This window comes from Diorhabda carinulata, chromosome 7 (assembly GCF_026250575.1).
Source record: "Diorhabda carinulata isolate Delta chromosome 7, icDioCari1.1, whole genome shotgun sequence".
Taxonomy (NCBI): Eukaryota; Metazoa; Arthropoda; class Insecta; order Coleoptera; family Chrysomelidae; genus Diorhabda; species Diorhabda carinulata.
Window position 1 is genome coordinate 24,992,366 of NC_079466.1, and position 19,787 is coordinate 25,012,152.

A 19,787-nucleotide genomic window follows, 5' to 3' on the forward strand; every position below is an offset into this window, starting at 1 on the left:
CTGTCAAAATTGAGCGGTTAGTTGCTTTCTTGTCCAAAATTCAAGCCATATCTGGTACTGTGTGACTATTTTATGCACAAAAAATACCGAAATTTCATATCAAAGTGCGAAACATTCAAAAAACTACCAAATTGAATGAATATAGTGATAAAACTGTCAAAATTGAGCTTCTAGTTACTTTTCTGTCCAAAATTCTAGCCAGATCTGGTACTGTGTGACTATTTTATGCTCAAAAAATACCGAAATTTCATATCAAAGTGCAAAACCTTCGAAAAACTACCAAATTGAATGAATTTAGTGATAAAACTGTCAAAATTGAGCTTCTAGTTGCTTTTCTGTCCAAAATTCTAGCCAGATCTGGTACTGTGGGACTATTTTATGTTCAAAAAATACTGAAATTTCATATCAAAGTGCTAAACCTTCAAAAAACTACCAAATTAAATGAATATAGTGATAAAACTGTCAAAATTGAGCTGTTAGTCGCTTTCTTGTCCAAAATTCAAGCCAGATCTGGTACCAAGTGACTATTTTATGCTAAAAAAATACCGAAATTTCATATCAAAGTGCAAAACCTTCAAAAAACTACCAAACTAAATGAATATAGTGATAAAACTGTCAAAATTGAGCGGTTAGTTGCTTTTTGTCCAAAATTCAAGCCATATCTGGTACTGTGGGACTATTTTATGTTCAAAAAATACCGAAATTTCATATCAAAGTGCTAAACCTTGAAAAAACTACTAAATTAAATGAATATAGCGACAAAACTGTCAAAAATGAGCTTCTAGTCGCATTCTTGTCCAAAATTCTAGCCAGATCTGGTACTGTGTGACTATTTTATGCACAAAAAATACCGAAATTTCATATCAAAGTGCAAAACCTTCGAAAAACTACTAAATTAAATGAATATAGCGATAAAACTGTCAAAATTGAGCGGTTAGTTGCTTTCTTGTCCAAAATTCTAGCCAGATCTGGTACTGTGTGACTATTTTATGCACAAAAAATACCGAAATTTCATATCAAAGTGCGAAACATTCAAAAAACTACCAAATTGAATGAATATAGTGATAAAACTGTCAAAATTGAGCGGTTAGTTGCTTTCTTGTCCAAAATTCAAGCCAGATCTGGTACCAAGTGACTATTTTATGCTCAAAAAATACCGAAATATCATATCAAAATGCAAAACCTTAAAAAAACTACTAAATTGAATGAATATAGCGATAAAACAGTCAAAATTGAGCTTCTACTCCGCGTCGGCAACAGAGCCCGTTTATAAGAATTTCCGGTACGTCTTCTACACCGTTGAAAAATTTAATAGCGAAATCGGTAAATTTAGTATCGTTAATCCGCGTTAGTACGTAGATACGAATCTTTCGTGAAGCTTGACCTTGTATCGGTTATTTATACCGAAAAAAAGTGTCCATTCGACGAGCACGTGTTATCGTGATACAGTCACAACTGTGTATGAAGTATGAAAATGCTTTTACGACAGTTTTGTTAAACTTATGAGCGTTACTGAACTTATACTTTATGTTGGATCACGTAGATGATTAAGACGGATTCTCATGGTGTTTGAGGGACTAGAAAGAAACTAAAAAAATGGTTATAAGAAGTAAATGGGATATAGATGAGGTGGAGATGTTTTAAATGAAAATAAATAGCAAAAAATTGGGGAAAATTAAATGATTATTCAAGTTCTAATTGAAGGCAACAACATTATAAAAAATTGAGGATTCCTTGTAGATTAAATGAGAAATTTTCACGTTTTACATTTGTACGAAGAATGATTTGTTTTATTTTCGTTTTTCGATAATGATTCACATCAGCACAGTGTCGAGTTTTATGTTTTTCAGTGCTGTGGAATTGATTAGGAATTGTACGAGCGATCTACATACCGATTCGGGATTATCGGTTCTGAGGACATTCCGTTTATTGAGGATATTGAAATTAGTGCGATTTATGCCGAATTTACGACGACAGTTATTCGTTATGCTTAGAACGATGGATAACGTCGCCATATTTTTCTCATTACTCATCCTTTTCATATTCATATTCAGGTAAGACTTTTTCGATTGAAATATCGTTTAAATTTAATAAAATACAAATAAAAATATGAAAAAATTTTCAGGAAACTATTCGGCGACGTATGTATTTCGAATTTGTTTAAGTGAATTTTTAATAATTTTTTTCGTTTTTGCTTCATTTAATACGTAACACAAAAAAATGTAAAAAATAACGAATTCTTATATTAAAAATCAATACCGTCGACTGTAACTTTGTTATTTTATATAGAACACCCTGTATATTAATACATTTTTGAAATCTACGTGAAATTTTAGTATTTTTTTGTCTAAAAACTTTTTTCGAAAAATGCATACTTTTTGAGTTATTAATTTTTTTGTAAAATTTTTTGACAGTTACACACCCTTATAAATTATTTTTTTTCGACGATACCCTTAAAGATATGAAAATAATTTTTAAACAATTGCTTTCAGCATAGTCAGAAGTATTTGAATATATGTTTAAAAATTTTTCATTTTATACGGGGTGCGTATGAAAAGTGTTCAAAGTTTAACTTCATAAATATCAAAATTTCTTAATTTTTTCAAATGTAACCACCCGGTTTTTTCTATTTTAATGCATTCAGGGGTAAAAAATAAGGCAAATTTAGGCATAATTTCCCATACCTAACCTCACCGTTATCCAGATATTAAATGTTTTTAAAGATGGAGGTGTAGTCTAAATTTTATTTTGACCCGTTGATTCATGCACTAAGAAATAAAAAAGTATTTTTCTTAATCTTGTTAAGGACTGTAAAAAAAAATAAAATCGAACTGTATTTACTAAACCTAAACCGGGTGGTTCTATTTAAAAAAATTAAGAAATTTTGATATTTATGAAGTTCAACTTTGAACAATTTTTATACACACCCTGTATAAAATGAAAGATTTTTCAACATAGATTCAAATACGTCTGTTTTTGCTAAAAGCAACCGAATAAAAACCATTTTCATATCTTTAAGGGTATCTTCGTGAAAAAATAATTTGTAACGGTCAAATTTTTTACAAAAAAATTGATAACTCAAAAAATATGCATTTTTCGAAAAAAGTTTTCAAACAAAATAATACTAAAATTTTACGTAAATTTCAAAAATGTATTAATATATAGGGTGTTCTATTTAAAATAACAAAGTTACTGCCGACTTCCGGTACAACCGGAAGTCGGCCATCTTTGAAAATATTTTAGTTAAAAAGATCGTCACCGAAAACCCAAAAACCAAAATTTTCATGATTCTACTATACGTATTTTGCTATAAACAGATAGTTTTAACATATCGTGGGACACCCTGTATATAATAATCAAATTATTCAACGAATTTTGCGATTTTTAGACTCAATGTTATTTTCGAACGAATATTTTTTCTTTTTGTTAGTTTTAGCTACCAAAAGTCTAAAATTTTTCGAGAAATATCTTTTTCATAATTTCGCAATACATTTCGTACTCACCGGTATAAAAACGCGTTTTCCACTGTGAGATCTAATAGATAATAAAACACCACCCATTATATTAAATAATTATTTGCGGCAGATCTTTTTGAAAAACCAGAAATTTCCACCAAAATTTTTGTATTTTCTTTTTTGTTCCATATACTTTTGGTACCATCCTCGTATACTAGTAACCGTAATGGTATAATCCTACGTAATTTGTACGATCCTTTTTAGCTTATTATAGAAATGTGACATTAGTATACAGGGGGTAACTGAAATTTTATGCTTCGATTCAAATTTCCGAGAGAAATCATGTATGAAATAACGCCCTCTAGCGTTCAAGTTATGTATAATATTGTTTGAAATTTACATATTTTGTATTACCGAATAAAAGCTAATTCAAATAACGTCAAGTTTTTGAAAATCGGCTAAGCAGAACCGGACTTGGAGGCTTTTTTTAATAAAAACTTCCCCACTCTCCCCTATATTTAATTTAAAAGGATACAGTAAAACTTGTGGGATGAAAATTCGTTGAAGAATTCGATTATTGTATATAAAAAACCACTTCGTTTGATAAATTTTGGAAAATTTTGGTTTTTCAATTCCATATTTTTGAATACGTTCTGTAGTAATTTTTTGAAAATATTTTCGGGGGTCATTTTTATCAAATGTTCATTCTCTGAAGTTATAATATAATTTTTTCGCGAAATAAGGTCGTTTTTAGTTGCCCATCTGGTATTTAAATCTTATATTGATTAATCTAAAAAATTAATAATAAATAATTTAATTTAGTACAATTTTTATTTTATAATATTAAATAAATTACATATTTGTAGGTTTTTTCAAGTAATGGTAGTGGTCACTAAGTTTATCACGCATTAAATCGTCTTCTAGTTTTTTAACAACTTCATAAACACCCCTCGTATCATTGGATTTTGTTTTACAAAATTCCGTTACATAAAATCATCGCATGTTTCTTTTTATTTTCCTTCTTATTCCATTTCGATTTTCCGAATTAGTTAATACAAAAAAACAACACACAGTTATAATATACAGGATGTCAAATAAAGTAATGTAATTTGATTTTTGGGATGTTTTAGCATCCTCGGAATGAATATATTTGGTTGCAAGTTTTGCAAAGACGAATCGTACACTGCCGAGAAAATATGTGTATCTAATAGTGATGAAGACAAAGACAGGAAAAATTTCGATTCTCTATTATGGTCACTTGTTACTGTATTTCAGGTATCTCTATTTTCAGTTTTCTTAAGCAATTTGTTTTTATCTTTTCTCGAATCTCAAAATGAATTACTTCAAACAAAAAACAACATATATACACGATAACAAGCGAATATAATTATTTAAATACACGTTTGGAATATTTGAGGTTAATTTTATCTCGATATAAACTCAATACACTGACTTTATTGGTTGCAGAAAATCGTGTACTGCGTCAACTGTCATTATAATATGACGACATCGAATCGTGTACTGCGTCAACTGTCATTATAATATGACGACATCGAATCGCGTTCTGTGTCAACTGTCATTATGTCTTACGTCATCTGTCATCATATTGAGTGTGAATTATCTCAATTACGATTATTTATAATGATTATCGTTGATAAAATCGAATAGTTTCCATTAAATCTAATCGTAAACTTCGAATTTATGGTAAATTTCAATTTTGAACAACCTGTATTTGATTTGGTTCGATTCATATGCGTTTAAGTGATCGAATTTAATCCGAAGTGATTAAAAAAAAACATTGTCACGGATTTCAATACAAATCTTCATTATGGCAATTAATCTAACCTTCTATCGATTGAAATCAAACTTCTATAGTTTCCATACACAATTTTGGTAACAGGAAAGTCACAATTAGTTATATCTGGCGAATACGTCGACTATAATATGACAACATCGAATCGTGTTCTGTGTCAACTGTCATTATACTTCGTGTCAATAATTGCAACGTCGAATCGCGTTCTGTGTCAACTGTCATTATGTCTTACGTCATCTGTCATCATATTGAGTGTGAATTATCTCAATTACGATTATTTATAATGATTATCGTTGATAAAATCGAATAGTTTCCATTAAATCTAATCGTAAACTTCGAATTTATGGTAAATTTCAATTTTGAACAACCTGTATTTGATTTGGTTCGATTCATATGCGTTTAAGTGATCGAATTTAATCCGAAGTGATTAAAAAAAAACATTGTCACGGATTTCAATACAAATCTTCATTATGGCAATTAATCTAACCTTCTATCGATTGAAATCAAACTTCTATAGTTTCCATACACAATTTTGGTAACAGGAAAGTCACAATTAGTTATATCTGGCGAATACGTCGACTATAATATGACAACATCGAATCGTGTTCTGTGTCAACTGTCATTATACTTCGTGTCAATAATTGCAACGTCGAATCGCGTTCCGTGTCAACTGTCATTATGTTTTACGTCATCTGTCATCATATTGAGTGTGAATTATCCCAATTACGATTATTTATAATGATTATTGTCGATTCATTGATAAAATCGAATAGTTTTCATTAAATATAAACATAACCTAACTTATCACAATCAATCTAGGTTTTTATCGATTGAAAACAAACTTTGAAAGTTTCTATACACAATTTTGGTAACAGGAAAGTCACAATTAGTTATATCTGACGAATACGTCGACTATAATATGACGAAATCAAATCGTGTCTGTGTCAACTGTCATTATACCTCGTGTCAAAAATTGCAACGTCAAATCGTGTTCTGTGTCAACTGTCATTATACTTCGTATCAAAAATTACAACGTCAAATCGCGTTTTGTGTCAACTGTCATTATGTTTTACGTCATCTGTCATCATATTAAGTGTGAATTATCTCAATTACGATTATTTATAATGATTATTGTCGATTCATTGATAAAATCGAATAGTTTTCATTAAATATAAACATACCCTAACTTATCACAATCAATCTAGGTTTCTATCGATTGAAAAAAAACTTTCAAAGTTTCTATACACAATTTTGGTAACAGGAAAGTCACAATTAGTTATATCTGGCGAATACGTCGACTATAATATGACGAAATCAAATCGTGTCTGTGTCAACTGTCATTATACCTCGTGTCAAAAATTGCAACGTCAAATCGCGTTCTGTGTCAACTGTCATTATGTTTTACGTCATCTGTCATCATATTGAGTGTGAATTATCCCAATTACGATTATTTATAATGATTATTGTCGATTCATTGATAAAATCGAATAGTTTTCATTAAATATAAACATAACCTAACTTATCACAATCAATCTAGGTTTTTATCGATTGAAAACAAACTTTCAAAGTTTCTATACACAATTTTGGTAACAGGAAAGTCACAATTAGTTATATCTGGCGAATACGTCGACTATAATATGTCAACATCAAATCTTGTTCTGTGTCAACTGTCATTATACTTCGTATCAAAAATTACAACGTCAAATCGCGTTTTGTGTCAACTGTCATTATGTTTTACGTCATCTGTCATCATATTAAGTGTGAATTATCTCAATTACGATTATTTATAATGATTATTGTCGATTCATTGATAAAATCGAATAGTTTTCATTAAATATAAACATAACCTAACTTATCACAATCAATCTAGGTTTTTATCGATTGAAAACAAACTTTGAAAGTTTCTATACACAATTTTGGTAACAGGAAAGTCACAATTAGTTATATCTGGCGAATACGTCGACTATAATATGACGAAATCAAATCGTGTCTGTGTCAACTGTCATTATACCTCGTGTCAAAAATTGCAACGTCAAATCGTGTTCTGTGTCAACTGTCATTATACTTCGTATCAAAAATTACAACGTCAAATCGCGTTTTGTGTCAACTGTCATTATGTCTTACGTCATCTGTCATCATATTGAGTGTAAATTATCACAATTACGATTATTTATAATGATTATTGTTGATAAAATCGAATAGTTTCCATTAAATCTAATCATAACCTTCGAATTTATAATAAATTTCAATTTTGAACAACTTGTATTCGATTTGGTTCGATTCATATGCGTTCAAGTGATCGAATTTAATCCGAAGTGATTCAAAAACAAACATTTTCACGTATTTGATTACAAATCTTTGTTATACTAATTAATCTAACCTTCAAATCGTGTTCTGTGTCATCTGTCATTGTGTCTTATGTCATCTGTCATCATATTGAGTGTGAATTATCCCAATTACGATTATTTATAATGATTATTGTCGATTCATTGATAAAATCGAATAGTTTTCATTAAATATAAACATAACCTAACTTATCACAATCAATCTAGGTTTCTATCGATTGAAAACAAACATTCAAAGCTTCCATACACAATTTTGGATTTAATAACTAGATTTTTGGTTTATTGGGACGTCGTATTCATAAACTCACTTCTTGTTACCAAATGTCGTTGATTTATTTTGCAAAATATTCAGGTCTGTTTAAAGTCAGTGTATTTTGTTTGAACGAGTATTTTTTTTAAAGACCCAGCAATTTTTTATCGAGATTCTTATCATAAATCAATTTGGGAAACTCATTACGTTATCAGATTTTTTTTAAAAAATTTGTCATGCAAAATGACAGTCCGGTTCTGTTGTTTTAATTGATTTAAGAGCAGAGCCGTACTTCGTTCAAACATATAAATTCTGTCAACGTAATCAGGTTATTAAATTAATTTATGTTTTTATAAGAATTTCGAGTTGCTTGGTTTGTTAATTCGAATTATAACAATCAAGATTTATCTTTTTTTTTATTATAAATTTACTGTGAAACCGGCTAACTCCAATACATTCTAACATAGACATTTCAAAATTTCGAATTTAGGCCAAATGCCAAAATTAAATTAATACAAATATTAGGTTTCGAAAAAATGATAACAAACTAGAAAATTAGGAAGGTTTTTTTCGAAAATTCGATCCGCTCCATTTTTTGAGCTGGAATTGGTTGAAAAACGACATTAAAATGTTTTTTACACGTGAAAAAATCAGTTAGGGATTGAATAATATCTTGAATTATCGATTCAAATCGGAGGAGTACACGGAAAGCAGAAGGAAAATCCTTGAACGTTATGGAAAGTTTAAATTGTAAAAAGTTGAGTTGAATCTGTTTTCTATTGAAACCGCGGTTAAAAATTTTTGATATTGCCTAATTACGGATCGATTCGAGGGACATTTTTTCGACCTTAATTTCCAATCGATTTCGAATCCCCACAACTCGGCCTACTCAATATACAGTATGGAGCAAATAAAATAATTGTTTCGTCCAAATCGCTAGAAATGTCAACTAGGAACATTAAAACGGCCGCCTAAGTCACCCGATTTGATTTCTCTTGATTTTTTCTTATAGGGATATTTTGTATCAATATAGATTACAGAAAACCGCCGATTTCAAAGTTAAAATACGTAATGAAGTAACGTAAATAACTCCGGAAGTTATAAAGAACGTTCACAGCACAAGGTTTAGATTTTTTTCAAAATAATTTCGATCCCCGATTGGAATCTGTTGTTGTCAAACAGAAATGACTGCAGTTAATATCAAAATCGGTAAATAGGTCGAAAAATAACGACAAAATGGCCGCCCAAGGTCACCTGAATTAACGTCTCTTGATATATGCATCAAATAGTGTTCTGTGTCAACTGTCACTATGTTTTACGTCATCTGTCATCATATTAAGTGTGAATTATCTCAATTACGATTATTTATAACGATTATCGTTGATAAAATCGAATAGTTTCCATTAAATCTAATCATAACCTTCAAATTTATGATAAATTTCGAGGTTTAGAATTTTTTTCGAAATAATCTTGATCCCCGAATGGAATCTGTTGTTGTCAAACATAAATCGCTGCAGTTAATATCCAAATCGGTAAATAGGTCGAAAATTAACGACAAAATGGCCGTCAAGGTCACCTGAATCAACTTCTCTTGATTTATTTCATATTTTTGTTCAATAATTTCAGTGATTACTCAATCACGTTCACATAGATGACGTTAAAAATAAGAAAGTTTCGTTTTACTTTATATCTGGCGAATACGTCGACTATAATACGACGAAATCAAATCGTGTTCTGTGTCAACTGTCATTATACCTCGTGTCAAAAAATGCAACGTCAAATCGTGTTCTGTGTCAACTGTCACTATTTCTTATGTCATCTGTCATCATATTAAGTGTGAATTATCTCAATTACGATTATTTATAACGATTATCGTTGATAAAATCGAATAGTTTCCATTAAATCTAATCATAACCTTCAAATTTATGATAAATTTCGAGGTTTAGAATTTTTTTCGAAAATAATCTTGATCCCCGGATCGAATCTGTTGTTGTCAAACATAAATGGCCAATGGTTAATAGCCAAATCGGTAAATAGGTCGAAAATTAACGACAAAATGGCCGTCAAGGTCACCTGAATCAACTTCTATTGATTTATTTCATATTTTTGTTCAATAATTTCAGCGATTACTCAATCACGTTCACATAGATGACGTTAAAAATAAGAAAGTTTCGTTTTACTTTATATCTGGCGAATACGTCGACTATAATACGACGAAATCAAATCGTGTTCTGTGTCAACTGTCATTATACCTCGTGTCAAAAAATGCAACGTCAAATCGTGTTCTGTGTCAACTGTCACTATTTCTTATGTCATCTGTCATCATATTAAGTGTGAATTATCTCAATTACGATTATTTATAACGATTATCGTTGATAAAATCGAATAGTTTCCATTAAATCTAATCATAACCTTCAAATTTATGATAAATTTCGAGGTTTAGAATTTTTTTCAAAATAATCTTGATCCCCGAATGGAATCTGTTGTTGTCAAACATAAATCGCTGCAGTTAATATCCAAATCGGTAAATAGGTCGAAAATTAACGACAAAATGGCCGTCAAGGTCACCTGAATCAACTTCTATTGATTTATTTCATATTTTTGTTCAATAATTTCAGCGATTACTCAATCACGTTCACATAGATGACGTTAAAATTACGAAAGTTTCGTTTTATTCGAAATCGATTTTTATTTGAGCCATACTGTATATATCCAAGCACCATTTTATCGACTTTTCTCTTCTTATTTATCACTAGTTTTTTGCTCGTAAAATCTATGGTTCAATTAAGGTAAGTTAGTTCTAAAAAGTTTGATTTTTATCCGCATGATTTTAATTTTTGATTTTTGTATCTAATGGAGTTAGCTGTTTTGCAATTAAATTTTATTATATAATCCTGGTTGTTTCACGTTGTTTTTTTTTCTAACTTTGGCTTTATTTTTTGAGCAACTAGACTGGCACTTTGTATTTTTATAGCATTAGTTCGAAATATAAGTTTGAAGTATGTTTTATAACATTTTTTTCAGTGTAGATATTTTTTACTTGAAAAATACGGTTATATAATTGTTAGTACAAAATTTTTCTGTAATTAAAATCGATTTTTCAAAAATATTTCATAAACTTCCAACATCTTTTCTTCTACTTTCATTTTTTTTAAATTTTTTTCGAAATTTTATTTTACTTTTTTTTTTATTTACCATACAGTGATTTGCTACATATTAATGACGAACCAAAACCTACAAAAATGTCGATTTAATTTATAGTTTTTCCAAAAAAAAAAAACGATTTTATGACCCAGTGACCTAGTTTTTAAGCGAAACTCAAAAAAAAATTTTTGGATTTTATTTATCATAATTTATGGTATTTCGAGAAATTTTTTTACTAATCCCTCAAGTAGACAGCTTAAAGTAGACCTATTAGATTTAATCTATTAAATTAATAAAAATATATTAACCCAGTAGAAATTTATTAGTGACAGTGTATATCAAGATATTTTGGAAATAATTAAAAAAAAATCAGTTATTCTGATACTTTTGGGGTGAATTCCAAACGAAAACCCACCGAAAAACTTCCATAACCTCAAATTTTCGCGCTTTTCGCGATCTTCGCTTTTTTTTGCACGAATTCTCCTTTCAAATATTTATCCGGAGTTTCTGGTCAACTTTTCTGTAGCTTCCTCATGGTATGCTTAGGAATCGAGCTCCAAATCTGCAAGCTGGTGATGGTGGTATTTCATTTCCAGACTGGACCAAATCCCAAGCTTCTGACTCAATCAGATTGCTTCCAAACCGCACCAGGATGTTGCCGAAATCCGTATTGACGATAACGTTATAAAAAACATTAAAAATAAAACAAGGAATGAAGGACGAGGCTGTCCAAAGATAGATTTTGATATCTAGAAGATAAATCTAAAGAATGGAGTGAAAATTCATCGGGGAAGGGAATGGAGAGACCAGGTGGACGGAATATCGGATGAGGAGTTGGTAAAGATTGTAAAGGAAGGAAAACCAAATACGCAAAACTTGGAAAACGGTTCGGAAGCTGGTTCCAGCTGCAGCTAGGTAACCATGCAAATACAGGATTAAATAAAGGATAAAAAGGAAAATTACTAGGAAGGGCACTAAAAAAAATCCTCATCTTTCATCGATTGCAGATATTCATGGTTGGAAATGTTAAAATACGTAATAAAATAAAAAAATACGAATTAATCAAAATTATTTATAAATATTTACTAAAATTAAACGTAGTTTGTTTAATTTCTTCTGAAATATCTTGTGTACATTGGATTTTGGAAATTTTCCGTTACCGCTTACGAGTTTTTAATATACAGAGTGAACAAAAAACGCATCGCCATCTATTTATCACGATTTGAAATTGAAATAATTCAGATACGGATATTTATAGTTTTTAATTTAATTTACGGTATTTAGAATCAATATTTTTGTACAAATAGGTGGATTCGACTCCAAAATGTCATATGTCATATGTAATAACCTCAAAATTTGATCGTGTACTGCAACTACCGCCACCTCTAGGTCAAGTTACGAATTAAACTTACTAGTTAACCTAAAAAGAAAACTGTAACTATTTTTCATAATTTTTCGTTTATTTTCATATTTCGTACGTTACCAAAATCATTATATTATACGAGGCGATGCGTTTTTTCAAACATTTGATATACAGTACGAATTTAAAGTGACAAAATGAAAATAAAAAGTATTTTCTGTAGCATTCTGGGTATGTATCTGTTCGGTGGTAAGTTTTGCGTCTATATAGACGATAATGGTACCACCAGGGATTGTAGCTGCGATTTAATGGACGCGAATAGATGTCGTTGCGACCGGAAACATTTTAATGACATCCTTTGGGCGACCGTCACCGTTTTTCAAGTGAGATCCAAGTTTCAAATAAATATTTGTGTTTAAATATTTTCTTTTTCAAAAATTTCTTTGTATTTATGATAAATATCGTACGGGAAAACAATTTTTCCTAAGGGTAGGTAGAAAGTTTGATTTTAAATCAAGTTTTTGCATGAATAACACACTGGTTTAAACGCGACGTCGTTGTAATTATCAACAAAATTATAGTTTGCATGAAAATTTTTATTTTTACCATGGAATTGCATGAGTTAACGACAAGTCGAAAAGGAACCGAATATACGTAAGTCCATTAACCCCATTCCACATCTTTTTTAACAAATCGTGAATTTCGACTGTTAATATCGAAGAAATCGATGAAAAACCACGACGACATCACCACCAACTAATGGAGGTTTCGATCTGTCGAGTTAACTCCGAAAACTCCTTCGTTTAATCCAATTCATTCGCCAGATTTAACTCCCTCGGATTATCCAAAGAATTATTATGTCGCGAAATTCGTTTTTCGTTCCGGATTTACGGAAAAAATATTTTTTTTTTTGTAGATTTTGACCCAAGAAGATTGGAATATGGTTTTATCGAATGGTATGGCGAAAACTTCGAATTGGGCCGCCCTGTATTTCGTAGCTTTAATGACTTTCGGAAACTACGTTCTATTCAATTTATTAGTCGCCATTTTGGTCGAAGGATTCAGCTCGGAAAGGCACGAAAGAAGGGAAAGGGAACAAAGGGAATTGGCCAAAAGGAAAATGTCGTGCATTATCGAAGCCAGCTTAAGACGGAAACGCGACAACGGCGACTATTCACTTTCCAGTTCATCGGAAAATTGTTATACGGTAAAAATTCAGTTCTTAAAATATGAACTAAGTTGAACCGACGCGAGGACAAGGTTCATTGCTTTTTTTAACTAACTTTGTCGGTGGACAAGGATAATTCTCGTCTCTGTTGTTTCTTACAGGAATACAAAAATTATTGGAAGTCTCCGGAAATGCGGAATCTCAAGAATTTCCACGAACATCACTCCAGTTTCGATTTCAAAGATACGCAAGTCAACAAGAGCTGTCCTTATTTATATCGTGAACCGAAATGCAATATCCAAAAGGAATCTTTGGCCAAACTACCGATTAAACAGGTATTTCTATCGATAATATCGATAATATACTTGATAATTCGAATAATTGTATTTTTAGTCGTCACCTCCAATCATCACGCATACCGCAGCAACGCCGCAAGATTCTCCGAGTACGACTCTAAAAGATTTCTCGGAGTTTCACTATAAACTAACTCCAGATAGTACGCCATCTACAGGCGAAGCATCGCCATCGAATACCAACGTAATTACGCAGAAAATAGAGGTGAGTAACGCCCTCTTCGTAGAGGATTTGCCGGGCGCCTCGAATCTTCTCCAGGTCAATTTCATCGCTTCGATTTCTGTAAAGGTCTTCTGGAGGGCTTGTTGTTTGATTCCAGAGTAACGCCCTCTTCATAGAGGATTTGCCGGGCGCCTCGAATCTTCTCCAGGTCAATTTCATCGCTTCGATTTCTGTAAAGGTCTTCTGGAGGGCTTGTTGTTTGATTCCAGAGTAACGCCCTCTTCGTAGAGGATTTGCCGGGCGCCTCGAATCTTCTCCAGGTCAATTTCATCGCTTCGATTTCTGTAAAGGTCTTCTGGAGGGCTTGTTGTTTGATTCCAGAGTAACGCCCTCTTCATAGAGGATTTGCCGGGCGCCTCGAATCTTCTCCAGGTCAATTTCATCGCTTCGATTTCTGTAAAGGTCTTCTGGAGGGCTTGTTGTTTGATTCCAGAGTAACGCCCTCTTCATAGAGGATTTGCCGGGCGCCTCGAATCTTCTCCAGGTCAATTTCATCGCTTCGATTTCTGTAAAGGTCTTCTGGAGGGCTTGTTGTTTGATTCCAGAGTAACGCCCTCTTCATAGAGGATTTGCCGGGCGCCTCGAATCTTCTCCAGGTCAATTTCATCGCTTCGATTTCTGTAAAGGTCTTCTGGAGGGTTTGTTGTTTGATTCCAGAGTAACGCCCTCTTCGTAGAGGATTTACTGGGCGCCTCGAATCTTCTCCAGGTCAATTTCATCGCTTCGATTTCTGTAAAGGTCTTCTGGAGGGCTTGTTGTTTGATTCCAGAGTAAAGCCCTCTTCGTAGAGGATTTGCCGGGCGCCTCGAATCTTCTCCAGGTCAATTTTATCGCTTCGATTTCTGTAAAGGTCTTCTGGAGGGCTTGTTGTTTGATTCCAGAGTAAAGCCCTCTTCGTAGAGGATTTACTGGGCGCCTCGAATCTTCTCCAGGTCAATTTCATCGCTTCGATTTCTGTAAAGGTCTTCTGGAGGGCTTGTTGTTTGATTCCAGAGTAACGCCCTCTTCATAGAGGATTTACTGGGCGCCTTGAATCTTCTCCAGGTCAATTTCATCGCTTCGATTTCTGTAAAGGTCTTCTGGAGGGCTTGTTGTTTGATTCCAGAGTAACGCCCTCTTCGTAGAGGATTTACTGGGCGCCTCGAATCTTCTCCAGGTCAATTTTATCGCTTCGATTTCTGTAAAGGTCTTCTGGAGGGCTTGTTGTTTGATTCCAGAGTAACGCCCTCTTCGTAGAGGATTTAATGGGCGCCTCGAATCTTCTCCAGGTCAATTTTATCGCTTCGATTTCTGTAAAGGTCTTCTGGAGGGCTTGTTGTTTGATTCCAGAGTAAAGCCCTCTTCGTAGAGGATTTACTGGGCGCCTCGAATCTTCTCCAGGTCAATTTTATCGCTTCGATTTCTGTAAAGGTCTTCTGGAGGGCTTGTTGTTTGATTCCAGAGTAACGCCCTCTTCATAGAGGATTTGCCGGGCGCCTCGAATCTTCTCCAGGTCAATTTTATCGCTTCGATTTCTGTAAAGGTCTTCTGGAGGGCTTGTTGTTTGATTCCAGAGTAACGCCCTCTTCATAGAGGATTTGCCGGGCGCCTCGAATCTTCTCCAGGTCAATTTTATCGCTTCGATTTCTGTAAAGGTCTTCTGGAGGGTTTGTTGTTTGATTCCAGAGTAACGCCCTCTTCATAGAGGATTTGCCGGGCGCCTCGAATCTTCTCCAGGTCAATTTTATCGCTTCGATTTCTGTAAAGGTCTTCTGGAGGGCTTGTTGTTTGATTCCAGAGTAACGCCCTCTTCATAGAGGATTTGCCGGGCGCCTCGAATCTTCTCCAGGTCAATTTCATCGCTTCGATTTCTGTAAAGGTCTTCTGGAGGGCTTGTTGTTTGATTCCAGAGTAACGCCCTCTTCATAGAGGATTTGCCGGGCGCCTCGAATCTTCTCCAGGTCAATTTTATCGCTTCGATTTCTGTAAAGGTCTTCTGGAGGGCTTGTTGTTTGATTCCAGAGTAACGCCCTCTTCATAGAGGATTTGCCGGGCGCCTCGAATCTTCTCCAGGTCAATTTTATCGCTTCGATTTCTGTAAAGGTCTTCTGGAGGGCTTGTTGTTTGATTCCAGAGTAACGCCCTCTTCATAGAGGATTTGCCGGGCGCCTCGAATCTTCTCCAGGTCAATTTTATCGCTTCGATTTCTGTAAAGGTCTTCTGGAGGGCTTGTTGTTTGATTCCAGAGTAACGCCCTCTTCGTAGAGGATTTGCCGGGCGCCTCGAATCTTCTCCAGGTCAATTTCATCGCTTCGATTTCTGTAAAGGTCTTCTGGAGGGCTTGTTGTTTGATTCCAGAGTAACGCCCTCTTCATAGAGGATTTGCCGGGCGCCTCGAATCTTCTCCAGGTCAATTTCATCGCTTCGATTTCTGTAAAGGTCTTCTGGAGGGCTTGTTGTTTGATTCCAGAGTAACGCCCTCTTCGTAGAGGATTTGCCGGGCGCCTCGAATCTTCTCCAGGTCAATTTCATCGCTTCGATTTCTGTAAAGGTCTTCTGGAGGGCTTGTTGTTTGATTCCAGAGTAACGCCCTCTTCATAGAGGATTTGCCGGGCGCCTCGAATCTTCTCCAGGTCAATTTCATCGCTTCGATTTCTGTAAAGGTCTTCTGGAGGGCTTGTTGTTTGATTCCAGAGTAACGCCCTCTTCATAGAGGATTTGCCGGGCGCCTCGAATCTTCTCCAGGTCAATTTTATCGCTTCGATTTCTGTAAAGGTCTTCTGGAGGGCTTGTTGTTTGATTCCAGAGTAACGCCCTCTTCATAGAGGATTTGCCGGGCGCCTCGAATCTTCTCCAGGTCAATTTTATCGCTTCGATTTCTGTAAAGGTCTTCTGGAGGGCTTGTTGTTTGATTCCAGAGTAACGCCCTCTTCGTAGAGGATTTGCCGGGCGCCTCGAATCTTCTCCAGGTCAATTTCATCGCTTCGATTTCTGTAAAGGTCTTCTGGAGGGCTTGTTGTTTGATTCCAGAGTAACGCCCTCTTCATAGAGGATTTGCCGGGCGCCTCGAATCTTCTCCAGGTCAATTTCATCGCTTCGATTTCTGTAAAGGTCTTCTGGAGGGCTTGTTGTTTGATTCCAGAGTAACGCCCTCTTCGTAGAGGATTTGCCGGGCGCCTCGAATCTTCTCCAGGTCAATTTCATCGCTTCGATTTCTGTAAAGGTCTTCTGGAGGGCTTGTTGTTTGATTCCAGAGTAACGCCCTCTTCATAGAGGATTTGCCGGGCGCCTCGAATCTTCTCCAGGTCAATTTCATCGCTTCGATTTCTGTAAAGGTCTTCTGGAGGGCTTGTTGTTTGATTCCAGAGTAACGCCCTCTTCATAGAGGATTTGCCGGGCGCCTCGAATCTTCTCCAGGTCAATTTCATCGCTTCGATTTCTGTAAAGGTCTTCTGGAGGGCTTGTTGTTTGATTCCAGAGTAACGCCCTCTTCATAGAGGATTTGCCGGGCGCCTCGAATCTTCTCCAGGTCAATTTCATCGCTTCGATTTCTGTAAAGGTCTTCTGGAGGGTTTGTTGTTTGATTCCAGAGTAACGCCCTCTTCGTAGAGGATTTACTGGGCGCCTCGAATCTTCTCCAGGTCAATTTCATCGCTTCGATTTCTGTAAAGGTCTTCTGGAGGGCTTGTTGTTTGATTCCAGAGTAAAGCCCTCTTCGTAGAGGATTTGCCGGGCGCCTCGAATCTTCTCCAGGTCAATTTTATCGCTTCGATTTCTGTAAAGGTCTTCTGGAGGGCTTGTTGTTTGATTCCAGAGTAAAGCCCTCTTCGTAGAGAATTTACTGGGCGCCTCGAATCTTCTCCAGGTCAATTTCATCGCTTCGATTTCTGTAAAGGTCTTCTGGAGGGCTTGTTGTTTGATTCCAGAGTAACGCCCTCTTCATAGAGGATTTACTGGGCGCCTTGAATCTTCTCCAGGTCAATTTCATCGCTTCGATTTCTGTAAAGGTCTTCTGGAGGGCTTGTTGTTTAATTCCAGAGTAACGCCCTCTTCGTAGAGGATTTACTGGGCGCCTCGAATCTTCTCCAGGTCAATTTTATCGCTTCGATTTCTGTAAAGGTCTTCTGGAGGGCTTGTTGTTTGATTCCAGAGTAACGCCCTCTTCGTAGAGGATTTAATGGGCGCCTCGAATCTTCTCCAGGTCAATTTTATCGCTTCGATTTCTGTAAAGGTCTTCTGGAGGGCTTGTTGTTTGATTCCAGAGTAACGCCCTCTTCATAGAGGATTTGCCGGGCGCCTCGAATCTTCTCCAGGTCAATTTTATCGCTTCGATTTCTGTAAAGGTCTTCTGGAGGGCTTGTTGTTTGATTCCAGAGTAAAGCCCTCTTCGTAGAGAATTTACTGGGCGCCTCGAATCTTCTCCAGGTCAATTTCATCGCTTCGATTTCTGTAAAGGTCTTCTGGAGGGCTTGTTGTTTGATTCCAGAGTAACGCCCTCTTCGTAGAGGATTTAATGGGCGCCTCGAATCTTCTCCAGGTCAATTTTATCGCTTCGATTTCTGTAAAGGTCTTCTGGAGGGCTTGTTGTTTGATTCCAGAGTAACGCCCTCTTCGTAGAGGATTTAATGGGCGCCTCGAATCTTCTCCAGGTCAATTTTATCGCTTCGATTTCTGTAAAGGTCTTCTGGAGGGCTTGTTGTTTGATTCCAGAGTAACGCCCTCTTCATAGAGGATTTGCCGGGCGCCTCGAATCTTCTCCAGGTCAATTTCATCGCTTCGATTTCTGTAAAGGTCTTCTGGAGGGCTTGTTGTTTGATTCCAGAGTAACGCCCTCTTCGTAGAGGATTTAATGGGCGCCTCGAATCTTCTCCAGGTCAATTTTATCGCTTCGATTTCTGTAAAGGTCTTCTGGAGGGCTTGTTGTTTGATTCCAGAGTAACGCCCTCTTCGTAGAGGATTTAATGGGCGCCTCGAATCTTCTCCAGGTCAATTTTATCGCTTCGATTTCTGTAAAGGTCTTCTGGAGGGCTTGTTGTTTGATTCCAGAGTAACGCCCTCTTCATAGAGGATTTGCCGGGCGCCTCGAATCTTCTCCAGGTCAATTTCATCGCTTCGATTTCTGTAAAGGTCTTCTGGAGGGCTTGTTGTTTGATTCCAGAGTAAAGCCCTCTTCGTAGAGGATTTGCCGGGCGCCTCGAATCTTCTCCAGGTCAATTTTATCGCTTCGATTTCTGTAAAGGTCTTCTGGAGGGCTTGTTGTTTGATTCCAGAGTAAAGCCCTCTTCGTAGAGAATTTACTGGGCGCCTCGAATCTTCTCCAGGTCAATTTCATCGCTTCGATTTCTGTAAAGGTCTTCTGGAGGGCTTGTTGTTTGATTCCAGAGTAACGCCCTCTTCATAGAGGATTTACTGGGCGCCTTGAATCTTCTCCAGGTCAATTTCATCGCTTCGATTTCTGTAAAGGTCTTCTGGAGGGCTTGTTGTTTAATTCCAGAGTAACGCCCTCTTCGTAGAGGATTTACTGGGCGCCTCGAATCTTCTCCAGGTCAATTTTATCGCTTCGATTTCTGTAAAGGTCTTCTGGAGGGCTTGTTGTTTGATTCCAGAGTAACGCCCTCTTCGTAGAGGATTTAATGGGCGCCTCGAATCTTCTCCAGGTCAATTTTATCGCTTCGATTTCTGTAAAGGTCTTCTGGA

At 35.4% G+C, this 19,787-nt stretch overlaps 1 protein-coding gene across 2 annotated transcripts in view; it reads left to right on the forward strand.

Annotated features, from left to right (window-relative positions):
• Window positions 1-19,787, forward strand: part of LOC130896613 (voltage-dependent T-type calcium channel subunit alpha-1G-like) — a 65,125-nt gene that overhangs the window by 18,773 nt on the left and 26,565 nt on the right. Inside the window, exons 12-16 of one of the 2 annotated variants that reach the window (XM_057804812.1) lie at window positions 1,851-2,054; window positions 4,586-4,730; window positions 13,284-13,574; window positions 13,697-13,870; window positions 13,929-14,093. In XM_057804812.1, coding sequence (XP_057660795.1) covers window positions 1,851-2,054; window positions 4,586-4,730; window positions 13,284-13,574; window positions 13,697-13,870; window positions 13,929-14,093 — 979 coding nt within the window. Of the gene's footprint in view, window positions 1-1,850; window positions 2,055-4,585; window positions 4,731-12,590; window positions 12,751-13,283; window positions 13,575-13,696; window positions 13,871-13,928; window positions 14,094-19,787 lie in introns of both variants that reach the window. The other variant, XM_057804811.1, reaches the window with a different exon arrangement.